Here is an 18,319-nt window from a genome sequence, read left to right as displayed (position 1 = left end):
CATAATTAGAATAGCAGAATAGGTATGAGCCGCATGCTGATGGTCTGCCCAAAGTCATAAGTAAATCAAAACTTTGGAAATTAATTAAGATAGAGAGATCATAACTATTTGACTCGGTGATGGTGACAAAACAGGACAGTAAGGAAGATTTTACAAATACAGAACTGTGTGGTGGGGATGGGTGGTACACGTGTAGCGTGACATGAATCCAAGATCATGGCTGATGCTGTCTTCATGGATATATAACTATCAGTGTCCACCCGGCGATTATGCATTGTTGTGCATTTGAAAGGCTGCCTTGGAGGACGCTTACCACAGATCAGAGGTTGAAGTCCTTGACCGCTGAAGTTTTCTCTGACTTGGAGGGAACATTCCTGTCTGGCAATTGTGTGTGGTGTTCATTCATTCAATGTCCTAGTGTCAGCATGATCTTGCCAATAAAACATGCCTCGTGGCATCCGTGCATGCAGCATATGATATAGAAAACATTGGCTGAGTCACATGAGTAACTGTCCTGTGCATGGTGGGTGGTGTTCCCAGGTGTGGTGGCAGTATCAATGTCGATCACCTGACATGTCTTGCAGGGGTTGCCTTGGCAGGATTGTGTGGTGTTGTGATCAATGTTCTCCTGTAGGCTGGGTAGTTTGCTGTCAATGATGTTCTGCCTGAGGCTTGGTGGTTGTTGAAGGCGAGTGGAGGCTTTGGGATGCTCTTGGCGAGATATTCGTTGCCATCAATGACTTGCTGAATACTATGAAGAACATGGTATAGTCTCTCTGCTCTGTGGATGTACTGGACAGCAAAGGGCACTTCCTTGGTCATTTCCTGTATTTGTTTTCTGAGGAGTTCATTGCAGATTTTCGCTGTTGCACATTGGAACTGGTAATTGATGAGTTGAGCATCGTATCCAGTTCGTATGGGGGCGTCCTTCAAAATTTTTAGTTGTCTGTTGCATTCTTCCTCATCTGAGTAGATCCTGTGTCATTACGGGACTATGCTGAGAGATTCTGCTATTGCACCTCTCACACACATCTGAATCATCTTGTACACCAACTCTACAGCAGCTGCTGCAACTTTGAAATTGAGATTGCTTTCGTATTCCCAACGTGTGCTCAGGGTACAACGGACCAACTACTAGACACTGTCAAGCAGATGAAGCAATATAATTACACCACCTACATTCACGCTAAGAACGAGAAAATGGAGAAACTTGGCATCACCACCTGCAATAACCAAGCCTCCCTGCTACCACAGATGAAACCAGTACCAGGACAGGGAAATCCATCATCAACTTGTCTGACCACACTCTTCATCCAGACAAAATCGAAGCTCTCAGCCGTGGTCTCAATTTCTGCCCCACTACCAAAATGGACCCCATTTTGGCCTGGTGACAAAGACAGAGAAATTTATCAGGCAAATGAGGCTCTGGGAATTCTTGCACAAATTCCAAGATGTCAGCAGCGGGCCCAATGAGACAACCAATGAACTAGAACAGTCGACAGAGAGATCCGTGGTGCAAGCACCAAAGAAGAAAGAAGCGAATTGGACCCCTTCAGAAGGCCTCTGCCCTAGGCTTGACATTTATGACCAAGCCATCAGGAAATGCATTCATGCAAAATTCATCACCCACTCTCACCAGATAGTGCAGAACACCAGGTAAGCGCGACACACTGTCAGTCATACTCTGAAGATCAATTGCAACATAGCCATCAGACCAGCAAACAAAGGAGGAACGGTGGTCATACAGAATAGAACGAACTACTGCAAAGAAGCATACCAATTAACGAACAACTTGGAACATTACAGACAACTGCCTGCCGATCTGACCAAAGAATATGATCAGACTGATCAAGACCTTTGATTAAGACCTTCAGAGTATCCTATGCAATCTCCACCTGCATAGGAGGCTTTTAGTGCCTTCTGAAGATACACAAAGCCAGCATACTTTGGTTACACCCTTGCTGACAACTCTTACACCTATCCTGTTATTCCAGTCATTTGGTTTGTCTCCAAGACCACCTTTTTTTTACAATTATCTCTCTGCGTTATTTCATCGGATTATAGGACATCCCATTGCTTGTGACTCAGCTGTTGACACGTTACTCACACCATCGAATACTTCCGATCACCTGTAGGGACTTATGATTCGGCACTTTGGTCAAACCATTTGTATGCCTTTTACTGTCTCCACCCTTGTCCTCTCTCTGCCCATAAATTTTGTGCTCTGAATGGTTGTCTTTCGCTTCAATTGAAGAAGGAACTACGCTCTTAATGTTTGTGATTTCAAATAACCCTGTTGGACTTTAACCTGATGTTGTGTGACTTCTGATTTCTTCCACTGCAGGCCAACAGTAGCATCTCCACATCATAGTTAGAAAAGCCTGGAATTGATCCCAAAGCCAAAGTGAGAGAGAGATGAGACGATACGTGGAGATGGATATGAAACAGATGCAAATATGAAAGGATCGGTTAAGAAAACATATTCGATAGCAGACTAGGAAAGAAGAAAAGCTGAATAAGAGATATGAAGAGTTGAGAGCGCGAAAATGGGGTAGGTCTGTTAAACAAACCCCAGTAATATGATAACGGCCCTAAACTTTGGTGACACTTCGTGACCGTGCTAAAGACAATGCATGTCACAACAGGAAGTGGTGTGGAGGCTTAGGAATGATCTTGGTGAGATATTCATTGTCATCGATGACATGTTGAAGGCTGTGAAGAACATGGTGTAGCCTCTCTGGTCTGTGGAAATACTAAGCGACAAAAGGTACAAAACCTGGAAGTATAGATTCAGACTCCAAATTTATTGAATTCGATGTTGAATCTGAGTGGTTGCAAGGGGCATAAGCGGAAAATAACATTGAGCAGTTTTTGTGCATACGTTATGAACAAAACTTACAACTTTAGCAGGTAGTAGGAATACTAGTGAATAGTGATCCTTTACCTCAAAGAGAATGGAATGTTGTGAGCCTGCACTCATAGAACGTAGAAGAATGAGGGGGAGCCTTATTGAAATATGTAAAGTTCTTAGGGAACTTGAAAGGGTAATACAGAAAGGTTGGTTACCATTGTGCAAAATGTCAGAGCAGAGGGCTTAATCTGAGGAAAAAGTGGTGACCAATTTAAGGCAGAGAGTATGCTTACAAGAGCTGAAGAGAAATTAGACAGGCTTGTGCTGATTTCCTTAGAATACAGGAGATTAAACAGAACCTGATTATCTTATGTAAACTAACGAGGGTCATAGTATTAGTATTAAGGTGAAACTTTTGAAAGAATCTATGATCAATGTCGTAGATGTGTGATAAGTGTAGAAGCTTTAGAAGAGATGAGAAGGAAAGTGCCTTCGTGCAGCAGGTAGTGCATGTTTGGAACTCACTGCCTGTTAGGGTGGTAGAGGCAGAAACCTTCAGAACATTAAAAAGTATTCAGATACGCAATTGAAATGCTGAAGTTCTGAGCCAAGTGTTGAATAATGGGAGTAAAATAGTTGTACATTTATGTTTGACAAACGCTGATGTTACGAGCTGAAGGGCCATTTTATGTGCAGTAGATCTCTCTGGCTTTGTAAACGTCTTCACTCGGAGGATAGTGAATCTGTGGAATTCTTTACCGCAGAGGTTTGTAGAGGTCGTGAAGTATATTTGAGTATATGAGAGAAACCCATTTTGAATTAATAAGGGAATTAAAGAATTTGGGTAAGAGGAAGAAAACTGGAGTCGAGGATCATGAGATCAGCCATGATCAGATCGATGGAGTGAATGGCCTCCCTTTTGCTCAGTTCTTAATGGCGATCATGAACAGGATTAAGGCTTCTTAAAATCATGTTTCTGAATCGAAAATAGTGACCCGCGTGTTTAAAATTCGACTTGTTTTTATTTCACGTTAATTCTATCTGCAGAAATAACAATCCATTAATTATGATCGGCCACATGAAAGTGTCTCCTAAACATTTAATTGCGCAGATGCAATCCATTTGATCAGGTCGAAGGTAATTAGCTGAGAGGCGCTGTGGGATGTCCTCAGGTCATGTTAGGCGGTATATAACTTCACGTTCTTTCTCACTTCATTTAATCCAGTGAAAGCTTCCTTGCAAGAGAGCGATGACTTTGTTTCTGATATTCATTTTGCTAACTATTGTGCCTACACGGGAATCACCTGGAATGGTTTGCACGCCTCGAGCAAAAGGTGATTTGCCAACTTTGTCTGAAGATGGTGATATTGTCGTGGGCGGGATTTTCGCAGCACATTTAGATGTGATTCATGATTTTCCTTCATTTGCCGTTAGTCCACCAGACACATATTGTGAAAGGTAGGTCAAAGAACCATAGAATCGCAGAATTTCTTCAATGCGGAATGAGGTATTCGATCTCTCTGAAGGGCCGCCCACCCAGCTCAAGAGCCCCACTTCTTCTCGGTAGCCTCGTATTTAGCAAGACCAATCCACTCAACCCGCACATCTGAGGACAGAGCAGTAGACAATGAAGAAATCCTGATTTCTCATAACCACACATTCCAAATAACTTTCTGAATTCAGCGGGCATTCACCAATTGTAGTAGTTAAACAGTTTTGTCTTTGTCCTTAACATGATAAGGGTCTAATATTTTGATTAGGCTGAGTACTTCTGCAGAATAATATCCATTCTTCGGTGTCTACGTTATTCCATCACGTCGAATTTCATTTTGATATTGCACACGAGGTACCGACAAAATGAGTTCTCAAACAGGACCATAACAGACTTGAAATGTTGACTCTGCTCCTCTCTCCACAGATACTGCTGAGTTTCTCCAGTAATTTTCTTCATGTTTGTTTCAGGAAACTACGTTCAGTTGTAACAGCATGAACTTATTGGTGATTTTTAAAAAATCGTTGTTGCTCTGTAAAAATGGCAACGTAGCCGAAAGAACCCTACGAAGGAGTCTGAAACTCTATGTGCAATACCTCGGAACTATACGGAATATAAACGACCTGGGTGTTAATTAGAAATACGCTGCGTCCCATTGGTGATGTTACTGGAATCCTTTAGGCAATGTTTTGTGTTTATCTGGAAATAAAATCTGAGCAATATTCAGCAAACGTGTAACGATTTGGACAGAATCCAAAACACAATTTCTAAAGACGCGTATGATCCTGGGGATCTAGTGCTTGTATACTGTGCCGATTGCAAGGGACATTTTAAAAATTGTAAAGCGGGCAAGTGAATGCAATTACTTTGAGCAAAGAATTATGAGATAACACATTTAGCTACGAAGAGAGATCACTGATGACATTGCAGTTTCTTGTCTAGGCAAAGGAAAGGAAAAAGATTCTGAATTACAATTCGACGAGTGACTAAATGCTATGTCACTTGTTTGGAATGTGATTACTAAAGCGAACCAAAACAATAAGTTTCATTTCAATAGAGTTAAAATAGATTCTTGAGAAGATTCTGATAAATCTGCATTGAACACTGGTTAGACGCACTAAGTGTGCCTCGTGCAGTTCTTTTCAACTTATTAGACATCTGATAGAATGGGGATGCTGCTGAGATGATTACAAGGATAATGGCGAAAACGTTTGGATAAATATATCAGAAAGAGATTGACGCGCGCGCTTATTTCCCTTGGAAAAGAAAGCAGAGAGTGACCTAACAGAGCACTTACTGCGATGAAAGGCTTTGAAAGAGTAGATAGAGAGAGGATGCCCCATTCTACATTGGAATATATCACAACAGGCCATCAATTTATGAACATTACCGATACAGATACGCACTTTTTGGTCAGGAGCAAAGCGATGATGTAGACTGTTGAACATATTCTAAACTACACTCCCAGCTTGTGATTTTGGTTCGGCACTGGAACTTCTTGTCTGCGCTCAGTAATAATCGAAGCAATGGCAGGGGTCGGTAGCAGGTTACGTACGTCACGGAGCTGCATTCCATTTCAGATCGTTGGAGGAAGCCATGAGTGTAAGGATTGCGCAGTTTTCAGTCTTCGCCGAGTAGTGTTTAATTCTGTGATGCTGTGGGCATGTTAAATTGTTTTAAGCATTTCTAAGTTTCCTAAGGTACAAATAGTTGTTTGCAAACATTTGTCGGAGTTTGTAATCGTTTCCAGTTGTCTCGTTTGCCTCTCCGTATTTGTAGGCATTTGCACGGATGCATTCACTCATTCAGCGATTCAATAGTAGCTCTTCAATCCTGTCAATCGGAGAAAAGGGCAAGGGGAGTGTGGGGTAGAGAAGATCAACTCTGGCTTTGGGTAGCGTGGGGCAAGCTGGCTGATGAACAGATTGGACGTTGATGCATAGTGGGATGATGGATATTAGTAATGCTGGTGTCGCGGATGTTAGCGGAGCCTAGGTCTCAAACGGGTACCTTTATCGGCCGGATATTGCACCTTATACATGCAGAATACCAGGGTAACGAAAGTTGTGGGTCTTCAGCCGCTTTGCCTGTCAGTTGCTATGGGTGCCGGCATGAGGTTGGGAGTGTCGGTGCTGATTTGACAGTCCCCCTGGCGTAGAGCCTTTTAAACACTTGCAAACCTGATAAGAAGCAGCGTATTAAGCTCAGCATGTAGCCAAAAATCGGCCCAACTTTGCTCACTGATTTGATCCAGCTGGATCGTGATCATTGATTCCCAAGAAGGTCTTTCAGACAAACCGTAAGGTCCAGTGTAAGTCGGTTTATTGGAATTTGCGTTTACCATGCTGTTCTCAATTGAGGTGAGAGTCTCAGCGGGTTTCGTAGATCTGGGTGAATCGAAACCGCGTAATTGGATGGTGAATATGATATGCATATTATTTCCTCTCACATCTCACCCGCAGTTTTGATATCGCAAGCTTTCGCCTGATGCAGACCATGATTTTTGCTATCGAAGAAATAAACAGGAGTAAAACGGTACTTCCGAATATCACGCTGGGGTATGAGATCTACGACGACTGCTCGATCTCCGCAATAGCGTCCAAAGCAGCGCTGGCTTTGGTGAATGGAGAGCAAGAATTAATTGAGTACCCTGAATGTAAAGGTTCTTCCAATGTCGCAGCCATTATTGGCTGTGATTCATCCACGTCCTCCATAGCAGCCGCAAGGACAGTTGGAACGTTCGGGATTCCGATGGTAAAGTGTCCAGCATAGACTGCATATTTCCAATACCGTTCGAATCACACTCTACCATTCAAATAGCGACTATTTGAACCATGGAGTAGGCACCGACCCCCCGAAGAGCATTCCATCCCTATCTCATCATATATCACGTTACCACCTTGCCTGTGCATTGTTGTACACAATGGGGCAATTTGGCGTGGACAATCCAACTAACCACATAGACACGAGGAGAATTTAAACCCTCTGCACAGTTAGTCATCCAAAGGTGAAATCGAAACCACTTCCCTGACACCGTGAGGCAGCAGTGCTAAGTACTGAGCCACGGTGCCCAAAATATCGTCATGGCAACTTTTTGTTTATTGCATACTTCATTGAATTCAAATTTCCACATCTGCCAGGCGGGATGTAAACCCAAATCCCCACAAACCTGTGTTATAGTTTACTTATCTAATAATATTGCCAGTATACAAACACTGCCACATAACTTCAGTTTGCTCATGAGGGCATATTCACAACGTGTAGAGACGCTCCCATCGTCAAAAGAAAGGCGCTTTTTTTTCAGACTGAGACAATCTTTATAATTCCGGTAGAACATTCGACTGGTTCCTTCAGGAAGGTAGGTCTCATGGAGCCACTGGAAAATTTCAGCTTGCCATATCTTTTATTTTTAACTCGGCAAATGATTGACTTTGTTTGATTATTTTCAATCATAAGCCGACATACTTAACATTGCATTTAATAAAATTCGCAAACAAAAAAATACATTCATACTGAAGGTATAGGTGTGTACATTTTTAAAGTTATTTTAAAAAACAATGAAAGAATATTTACATATATTTACCCATTTTCTGCAGATTAGTTATTTCGCTACATGCGCCTGTCTGAGCGATAAGCAAGAATACCCGACTTTTTTTAGAACGATACCCAGCGACAAATATCAGTCCAAGCTTCTTGCTAAACTCGTGAAAACCTTTGGTTGGAATTGGATTGGGACAGTTAGAAGCAACACCGATTACGGGAATTTTGGGATGAGAACATTTATCGAAGAGGCCCAAAAAATTGGGGTTTGCATCGCGTACTCTGAATCTTTTTACAGAACCGATCCGGCCGACAAAATCAGCAAAATAGTGCAGGTGATGAGAGAGGCGACCACAAGGGTTGTGGTTGGATTCTTGCAAAAAAGAGATATGCGAGTGCTAATTCAGGAGATTTTGCGCCAAAATGTAACGGGGATACAGTGGATCGGAACTGAAGGATGGCTTACAGGAGATACATTGATATCTGTAGAAGGTGCGAAGGCTCGCGTTGGAGCCATTGGTCCAACGACCCGTAGGATAGAATTAGCTGGCCTCAGAGATCACCTCCTGAAAATTCATCCTTCTAGGTTTCCTGACAGTATTTTTGTGAAGGAGTTTTGGGAAAGTCTATTCTCGTGCTCTTTAACATCGGACGACACGACGGAGATTCGAAGTTCTGCATTTCAAGAGCGGCCATGTTCAGGGAATGAACATTTAGATGGACTAGAAAATACCTACCTTCCAGCTATAATGGACGGAAGTTCCTACCATGTGTACAAAGCAGTCTATGCTGTCGCTCATGCACTTGATGATATGCTGTCCTGCGAAGAAGGGAATGGCCCCTTCATAAACAACACCTGCGCCAAAATTTCAAGTTTTCAACCCTGGCAGGTAGGAAAATATTTCATTTTCTTTCAGATCGATCACATTGATGCCACCAAGCTTTGAAGTGTGTGCTGTTTTATTTACACTTGGGTTTTTATCGCAGCTCCATTGTAACAATCGGGCTCCCTTCAGAAATTGAGAGATAAGTATGCCAATAAGACAATTATGTATCAAAATTAGAATTTAACACAAAAAAATTCCAACTCAATCACGCAGAAAGGTAGAGAACAAAGATATATACATTATTGCAAAGACCGCCCAAGCTTGAAGCTCTTCAGCAGCATTCTATTGACAGTTAAGTGCTGGCGAGGTTTAGTCACTGTTCTGGAGTTGAAATCGGAAATAAGCTAAGTTGTAGCCAAGGAGGTACTAATAGTAACAAAGTGACAAATGCTCCGAGTATTGGTGTTAGTTTTTGTTGTTGGACGGCTTTTGGCGAGTTTTGTCTTTTTACTATATTGTAGGGCCTTATCTCTCATTGGAATGTTTCATTTAAAATATGTCACTCCGACACACTGCACTGTCACTCAAATCTCAGTCGTGGAACTAGATTCCATATAATTCTTGGACTCGTTCGCGCCAATGTTGAGAGTTGAATGTCGGAATGATCAACGAAACTCGCAAAAATGGAAAATGTTGATCTCCAAACTTGATTTGTTCCTCTCTGGATGTTAAATTGTGAAATCATTCATTTCTAAACTATCGTTGTCAATATTTTAAATGAATTTTAATGTCTATATCAAATGGCAGGGAACGATTTAAATGCCTTTTATTACTCTTCTTCAGCTGCTGCACTATCTGCATTCGGTAAATTTCACTGCACGCACTGGGGAAATCGTGTATTTTGACGAAAATGGCGATCCAGTACCAATGTATGACTTAATAAATTTACAAATGAATGCAGAAGGATCACTTGAAGTTGTAAAAGTTGGATATTATGACGGTTCAGCAGCAGAGGGGCAAGAATTTGTCCTGAATATCGGAGATATCGTGTGGAGCTCGAGTAGTAAACAGGTATTTCCCTTACGATTATCACGGAAAAACCATGGTTAAAAAACGTTCCGTTTAGATGCGAAAAATTGAAAAGGAGCGCATTTGTTTCTGTGAGCCATTAGGCCACTGGTTTAATCGGTCATGCCTTTATGCATTGTCCTTTCTTGCAGCCTTGGTTTTACACACAGCTGAGTTGTTTTGCGGAGCACCTGTTCCTATTTTCACTTCTTCCGTTTAACCCCTCAAACTCAGATTTTGATCCTCCTCTCACTGCTATTATTTTAAGCGTTTCAAAAGTCGGAATGCAGTTTCCATTCTCCATTTCGAAACGCTTTCCTTTTTTTGCAAAGCAGCCGAAGTGAATAAAGAACAAAGAACAAAGAAAATTACTGCACAAAGAAAATTATCACTTCGGCCCTTCAAGCCTGCGCTGATCCGGATTCTCTATCTAAACCCTAAACCTATTTTCCAAGGATCTGTATCCCTCTGTTCTCTGCCCATTCATGTCCCTGGCTAGATACATCTTATATGATGCTATCGTGCCGGCCTCTATCACCTCCGCTGGGAACACGTTCCAGGCACCCACCACCCTTTGCTGAAAGAACTTTCCACGCATATCTCCCTTAAACTTGTCCCCTCTCACCTTGAAATCGTGACCCCCAGTAATTGAGTCCTCCACACCAAGAAAATGCTTCTTGTTATGAAACCTGTCTATACCCCTTATGATTTTGTAGACCTCAACCAGGTACCCCCCGCCAACCTCCGTCTTTCTAGTGTAAATAATCCTAATCTACCCAATCTCTCTTCATAGCTAGCACGCTCCATACCAGGCAACATCCTGGTGAACCTCCTCTGCACCGTCACCAAAGCATTCACATCCTTTCAGTAATGTGGAAACCGGAACTGCATGCAATATTCCAAATGTGGTCAAAACAAAGTTCAAGCAACTGTAACATGATCTGATAACTCTTGTACTCAATACCCCGTCTGATGAATGAAAGTATGATGTATGTCTTCTTGACCACTCTATCCACCTGCATTGCCACCTTCAGGGTGCAATGGATCTGAACACCTAGATCTCTCTGCTCATCAGTTTTCCCCAGGGCTTTTCCATTTACTGTATACTTCACTCTTGAATTGGATCTTCCAAAATGCATCACCTCGCATTTGCCTGGATTGAAACCCATCTGCCATTTCTCCGCCCAACTCTCCAATCTATCTATATTCTGCTACATTCTCTGACAGTCCCCTCAATATCTGCCACTCCACCAATCTTAGTGTCATCTGTAAACTTGCTAATCAGACCATCTATACCATCCTCCAGATCACGTATGCCTGTCATAAAACAACAGTGGTCCCAACACGGATGGAATATCACGGGTCACAGTTCTCCATTTTGAGAAACTCCCTTCACTGTCTCTTCTGTCTCTTGTTGCTCAGCCCGTTTTCTATCCATCTAACCAATACACTCTGGGCTCCATGTGACTTCATTTTCTCCGTCAGTGTACTATGGTGGACCCTATCAAATGTTTTACCAAAGTCCATGTATATGACATCTATCAACTTGTCACTTCCTCAAATAAAATTCTATCAAGTTGGTAAGACATGACCTTCCCTGCACAAAACCATGCTGCCTAACACTAATAAGCTCATTTTCTTACAAATGTAAATAGATCCTATCCCTCAGTATCTCCTCCAGCAGCTTCCCCACCACTGCCGTCAGACTCACTAGTTTATATTTACCTGGGTTATCCTTGCTACCCCTTTTAAACAAGGGCGCAACATTAACAATTCTTCAGTCCTCCGGGACCTCACGTGTGCTCAAGGATGCTGCAAAGATATCTGTTAAGGCCCCAGCAATTTACTCTCTCACTTTCCTCAGAAACCTGGGATAGATCCCATCCTGACCTGGGGAATTGTCCACTCTAATACCTTTTAGAATATCCAACGTTTTCCCCATCCTTATGCTGACTTGGTCTAGAATAATCAAACATCTATCCTGAAACCCAACATCCACCATGCCCTTCTCCTCGGTGAATAGTGAAGCAAAGTACACATTAAGAATCTCACTCACTATCTCTGAATTCTTGCATAAATTCCCTCCTTTGCCCTTGAGTTGGCCAACCCTTTCTCTAGTTATCCTCTTGCTCCTTGTGTATGAATCAAAGGTTTTGGGATTTTCCTTAACTTAAAGTGAAATCTATTCATTAGTTTTTTTAATTTCTCCTGCATTTAATCCTTCATGGAATTGGTATATTTTTGCATGCATTATTTATTTCTATCTGGAAAGCCTGGAGCCAAAAAAATTGGTCTCTGGTTTGGAAATGTTGGCTCTATTTGCTCTTTGGGCATGCTGCTGGCGCTGTTACGTTTCTGCTGAAAACTCTGTTCAACTCTGTTGAAGTTTTTTCTCGCTCATCATCAAGCTTATTTTTGTTCAGTGTTGTGAGCTGATAGAAGATTTTGCTAAAATACAAGTCCTTCACAGAATAGACTTGAAGAAAATACATGCAATTCAATCATAAATGTAGTCAACGTACTCAGAGAATATTGACTTGTAACCCCAAAATTGCCCTTGAAGGAATGACATAGATGGATTTAATGAGACAATACTGAAACTGCCAGGAGAGAAATTCAATGATGTTTATGATGCTGATGCTGAATATAGAGTGTTAGCTTAAGCTTTCATGGAGTGCAGATTCTGCATAATTTATGTAAGGAACGTCATGCGAATTCAACTTTGCATTCAGTCTTAATGAAAACTGCAGATGCTGGAGAATCCAAGATAATAAAGTGTGAAGCTGGATGAACACAGCAGGCCAAGCAGCATCTCAGGAGCACAAAAGCTGACGTTTCGGGCCTACACCGTTCATCTGATGACAGACAAAGGCGGTGGCATGGGCACCCGCATGGGCCCCAGCTATGCCTGCCTCTTTGTAGGTTACGTGGAACAGTCCCTCTTCCGCACCTACACAGGCCCCAAACCCCACCTCTTCCTCCGTTATATTGATGACTGTATCGGCGCCGCCTCTTGCTCCCCAGAGGAACTCGAACAGTTCATCCACTTCACCAACACCTTCCGCCCCAACCTTTAGTTCACCTGGGCCATCTCCAGCACATCCCTCACCTTCTTGGATCTCTCAGTCTCCATCTCAGGCAACCAGCTTGTAACTGATGTCTATTTCAAACCCACCGACTCCCACAGCTACCTAGAATACACCTCCTCCCACCCACCCTCCTGCAAAAATTCCATCCCCTATTCCCAATTCCTCTGCCTCTGCCACATCTGCTCCCACGATGAGGCATTCTGCTCCTGCACATCCCAGATGTCCAAGTTCTTCAAGGACCGCAACTTTCCCCCCACAGTGGTCGCAAACGCCCTTGACCGCGTCTCCCGTATTTCCCGCAACACATCCCTCACACCCCGCCCCCGCCACAACCACCCAAAGAGGATCCCCCTCGTTCTCACACACCACACCACCAACCTTGGGATATAACGCATCATCCTCTGACACTTCTGCCATCTACAATCCGACCCCACCACCCAAGACATTTTTCCATCCCCACCCCTGTCTGCTTTCCGGAGAGACCACTCTCTCTGTGACTCCCTTGTTCACTCCACACTGCCCTCCAACCCTACCACAGCCAGCACCTTCCCCTGCAACCGCAGGAAATGCTACACTTGCTCCCTCACCCCTACCCCAGGACCCAAGATGACTTTCCATATATTAAGCAGAGGTTCACCTGCACATCTGCCAATGTGGTATACTGTATCCATTGTACCCGGCGTGGCTTCCTCTACATTGGGGAAACCAAGTGGAGGCTTGGGGGCTGCTTTGCAGAACACCTCCGCTCGGTTCGCAATAAGCAACTGCACCTCCCAGTCGCGAACCATTTCCACTCCCCCTCCCATTCTTTAGATGACATGTCCATCATGGGCCTCCTGCAGTTCCACAATGATGCCCCCTGAAGGTTGCAGGAACAGCAACTCATATTCCGCTTGGGAACCCTGCAGCCCAATGGTATCAATGTGGACTTCACCAGCTTCAAAATCTCCCCTTCCCCCACCGCATCCCAAAACCAGCCCAGCTCTTCCCCTCCACCCACTGCATCCCAAAACCAGTCCAGCCTGTCTTTGCCTCCCTAACCTGTTCTTCCTCTCACCCATCCCTTTCTCCCACCTCAAGCCGCACCTCCATCTCCTACCTACTAACCTCATCCCACCTCCTTGACCTGTCCGTCTTCCCTTGACTGACCTATCCCCTCCCTACCTCCCCACCTATACTCTCCTCTCCACCAATCTTCTTTTCTCTCCATCTTCGGTCCGCCTCCCCCTCTCTCCCTATTTATTCCAGAACCCTCACCCCATCCCCCTCTCTGATGAAGGGTCGAGGCCCGAAACGTCAGCTTTTGCGCTCCTGAGATGCTGCTTGGCCTGCTGTGTTCATCCAGCCTCAGATTTTATTACATTGGTTTCTCCAGCATCTGCAGTTCCCATTATCACTCACACCTCATTTTCCCCTTGGGGGACAGCCTCCTGGAATTTCGGGCTTGAGCTCTCTCATGTCTGTACCCCAAGCCCCGCGTATCAGGCCTTGTTAACTCATAGTCTGCTGTCCCCACTAATAGCTATTCACCCTTCTAGACAGATCTTATCTAAAACTTTGTCTGTCCTACCGTTCTTCTCTCTCTTTGGGATCTATCTCCACCTATCATTTACTCCATTCCTCCTCCTCCCACCTTATCTTCTGCATGTAAAGTGATATTTTCCTTAGCTGCCATCAGTTCTGAAGATGGGTCAATCGACAGGAAACGTTAACACTAAATTGTCCCCACAGATGCTGCCAGACCTGCTGAGCTTTTCCAGCAATTTTATTTTTGTTTATTTTTGTTTTCATTAACCACTACTTCAAGGTTGATGTGTACACTAGAAAGGAATCGCCCGTGTTAATGCAATTATTTTGCAATCTCTGCTGTCTGATACTGTTCTTCGGTTTTCTACAAACGTATTAAGAACATTCTGGATGTCAAATGTGTATTTTATTAAAACAGTGCTGTTCAAAATTGTGTTTCATATTTTGTTTTAAAAGTACGAAACCTGACTATGCATTCATTAAGATTTTAACAGGACAACCATGTTGTTGATATTTTGCCCAATGTTATTCATTTAAAAGCCGTCATAGAAGGATGCATATTTAATTGCACATTTTTTCAGCGAAGCGTTAGTAAATTAGTACAGCATTTAATTACTTAAATATCTCTGTAACTTTATTTTAGTTTGAGAGTTCCGTGTGAGTAGTAGGCAAGCAAAGGATTGATTCCTAATTACTGCTGAGAAAACGTTTGTGAACGTTCTTCTACAAGCACCACAATCACCTCGTAATGGTCCATCTCCAGTGTTGTGGAAAGCAGAATGTTGAAGAAATAAGGGCAATTAGGCGACAATCCAAAGACGTGCGTGTCTTGGACGGCAGTTGTGAATTTCTGCTATTTCGTTAGGCAAATGGTCAGGGCCTGGCACTTGCATGGCATGTATATTATTCAATAGTAATATTAATAAGGCTGGATGCTATCCAGGTATTCGTGCATGTGAGTGGGACTTCTTCATTATCTGAGCGACAGTAAATTAAATTAAACACTATTCTGTTTCAGTTTAGATCTCCAAGACAGTGGACGACTAGCAGCGCAGCGTGCAGGCTCCTGAACAGAGTCGATCGAGCGCTTTTATTATTGTTTCTTGTTTTAATCGAATTACCTATTGTGGAGAGATCGCGTCAGTGCGGGGGATTGTGAGATAGCGCTTGGACGGAGTAGGGGTTGATGGCTGGGGGTTTGGAGACAGCGCGAGCCCACCGGGGAGGTAAGGGCGCCAGCGTGGGGGAGGGCGAGAGAACGAGATCAACGCGTCGAATAACCGGTCCAGAGCAGAAGCGACAGATCCCCCCTCCCTACCTCCTACCCGGTATATATGCCGTCGAGAGCAAGCAGACCGAGTTCTACTGACATCGGCAGTAGCAACAAGCCCGGGAGATCCAGCTGAAAGCGGAAGAAATCGATCCCAGCGCCGAGGACATCGAACTCGTTGTGGGGAGTGCGAGCGCAGAACTACTCATCACTGAAGAAGAACTATTGAAACGGTGTTGTACATTTATCTATATTCCTTTGTTTTTCTGCTTTGTACTTAAAGTCTTGCACCTAGGTGATTTTGCACCTAAAGTGGCCCCGGGAATGGAGACGCAGTACTCTTATCACTGTACTCCTGTAACCTTGTACATGAATTCGCATGGCAATAAAATCTAAATCGAATTATAAAATTCCAAACTACGCGGTAGTTTTGAGCGAGCTGGAGCTGAGAGCTCTAGTTTTGAGCGAGCTGGAGCTGACAGCGCTGTTGGTTTAAAGATTTTGCTGACTATCGAGTGTCAACGAGAGATAATATTTAGCTGGATTGGAACTGAAATTCACATGTTCGACAGGCAAGGCATACTTAGCAAATCTTCAAGAAATGTACTATCTGCACCCGACAGTTTGAAGTTTCTATTGCACTCAGCCATTTCGCGACTTCATGTGAGATGGATAACTGAGTTCCTGAAGTCTGACATTTGTGATGGCCGGGATCTGAAATCAGTGAAGTGAGTGATTGTGTTCGTTTGCTGCTTCGCCTTGCTGGGCTGGAGATGTTTGAAGACCACTTGAGCTCATACACGACGTATTCCACTGACATCGAGGTCATGGATCCTCTAAATCTTTTGGCCTGATACTTGACCACCGCCTGACGCGACTGGATGCGGCAAAGAGGAAATTAGGACACCGTTTCTCGTGACAGAGGGTTGGCCGCTATGGCACTAAGGCCACACGTGCAAACTATAATAGCTAGAGAACTGGCATGATCTTCAACGCACTGCCTGTGAGGTTGGTAGCAACGCATTGAACAGTCGACATTCAAAAGACGTTTGGCTAAAAATTGGACGAGAGAAAGTGACGGATTCCCGGCCTTTCAGTATACCTCTCCCAGTGACAAAATACTATCATGTCCAGGGACACTAGGAACTACAGATGCTGGAGAATCTGAGATGACAAAGTGTAGAGCTGGAAGAACACAGCAGGGCAGGCAGCATCAGAGGAGCAGGAAAGCTGACGTTTCCTGCCTCGACCCTTCTCCAGAAAAGAAGGGTCCAGGCCCGAAACGTCAGCTTTCCTGCTCCTCTGATGCTGCTTGGCCTGCTCTGTTCATCCAGATCCACACCTTGTTATACTAACATAGCCGTGCGTGTTATGCTGTGGCGCCATTATATGGATGACACAGTTATTATTTCCTTTGTTATAGATTCCACGTGCTGTTTGCTCAGAGCATTGTTCTCGCGGAACAAGAAAGGTCAGCAGGAAAGGTCAGCCAATATGTTGTTTTGACTGTGCGGAATGCGCTGATGGTGAGATTAGCAACACAACAGGTATGTGAAAATATGGGGCCCAATGCTATGTTATTTTGTTGACAATATCATTGTTCATATTCAAAAACCGATTCTTTCATCCTTTCAGATTCCCCTGATTGTATCAAGTGTCCTTTGGATTACTGGTCGAACCAGCAAAAGGATCGGTGCATTCCCAAAAAGATTGAATTTCTATCCTTCCAAGAGGTTCTGGGCTTCGTCTTAGTAGCACTGGCTGCAGTGGGAGCGTGTCTTGCACTGGGTACAGTCGCTGCGTTCTTCCGGTATCGGGAAACCCCTATCGTTCGAGCGAACAATTCGGAGCTGAGCTTTCTCCTTCTCTTTGCGCTAACGCTTTGCTTCCTGTGCTCACTCACCTTCATTGGGAAACCGACCAGATGGTCCTGCATGTTTCGGCGGACTGCGTTTGGAATTGTATTTGTTCTGTGTATTTCCTGTATTTTGGGGAAAACCATTCTTGTTGTGATCGCTTTTAAAGCAACTCTTCCCAACAACAATTTGATGAATTGGTTCGGACCGATGCAGCAACGGTTAGGAGTGTTTGGCCTCACATTTCTTCAAGGGTCAATTTGCACGATCTGGCTCATTGTATCACCTCCCTATCCAGTGAAAAACACGACCTATTATAGAGATATCATAATTTTGGAATGTGACGTGGGCTCTTTAAAAGCCTTTTATTTTGTGTCCAGCTATATTGGTCTTCTGTCCACTATATGCTTCCTCCTGGCTTTTCTTGCCCGGAAACTTCCTGATAATTTCAACGACGCGAAGTATATAACTTTCAGTATGCTGATCTTCTGTGCTGTTTGGATCACTTTTATTCCGGCTTATGTCAGCTCCCCTGGAAAGTACACGGTGGCTGTAGAGGCGTTTGCTATTTGGGCGTCAAGCTTTGGTTTGCTTGTCTGCATTTTTGCTCCGAAGTGTTATATTATCTTACTGAAACCGGAGAATAACACGAAGAAAAACATGATGGGCAAATGGACTTCACTGTAGTTCTCAACTTCCTCTATTTCTGCCCGCAAAGTTTTCAATGTGGAGGCCGTTGTTCCAACATTAATACCTCTTGCTGAGTAAACAATTTGCATTCACTTTCGCTACATAAGTG

At 43.7% G+C, this 18,319-nt stretch overlaps 1 protein-coding gene across 1 annotated transcript; it reads left to right on the top strand.

Annotated features, from left to right (window-relative positions):
* Window positions 1-4,149: 4,149 nt before the first annotated feature.
* On the top strand, window positions 4,150-18,288 carry LOC125457688 (extracellular calcium-sensing receptor-like). The gene is made up of 6 exons (XM_048542250.2): window positions 4,150-4,309; window positions 6,806-7,097; window positions 7,940-8,773; window positions 9,554-9,781; window positions 17,088-17,211; window positions 17,300-18,288. Exons 1-6 carry the CDS (start codon window positions 4,161-4,163, stop codon window positions 18,205-18,207), a joined length of 2,535 nt encoding a protein of 844 aa, XP_048398207.2. The 5' UTR covers window positions 4,150-4,160; the 3' UTR covers window positions 18,208-18,288.
* Window positions 18,289-18,319: the final 31 nt, after the last annotated feature.

The sequence above is a fragment of the Stegostoma tigrinum genome, chromosome 14 (assembly GCF_030684315.1).
Source record: "Stegostoma tigrinum isolate sSteTig4 chromosome 14, sSteTig4.hap1, whole genome shotgun sequence".
Lineage (NCBI taxonomy): Eukaryota > Metazoa > Chordata > Chondrichthyes > Orectolobiformes > Stegostomatidae > Stegostoma > Stegostoma tigrinum.
This window is presented reverse-complemented; position numbering and strand designations above follow the sequence as displayed.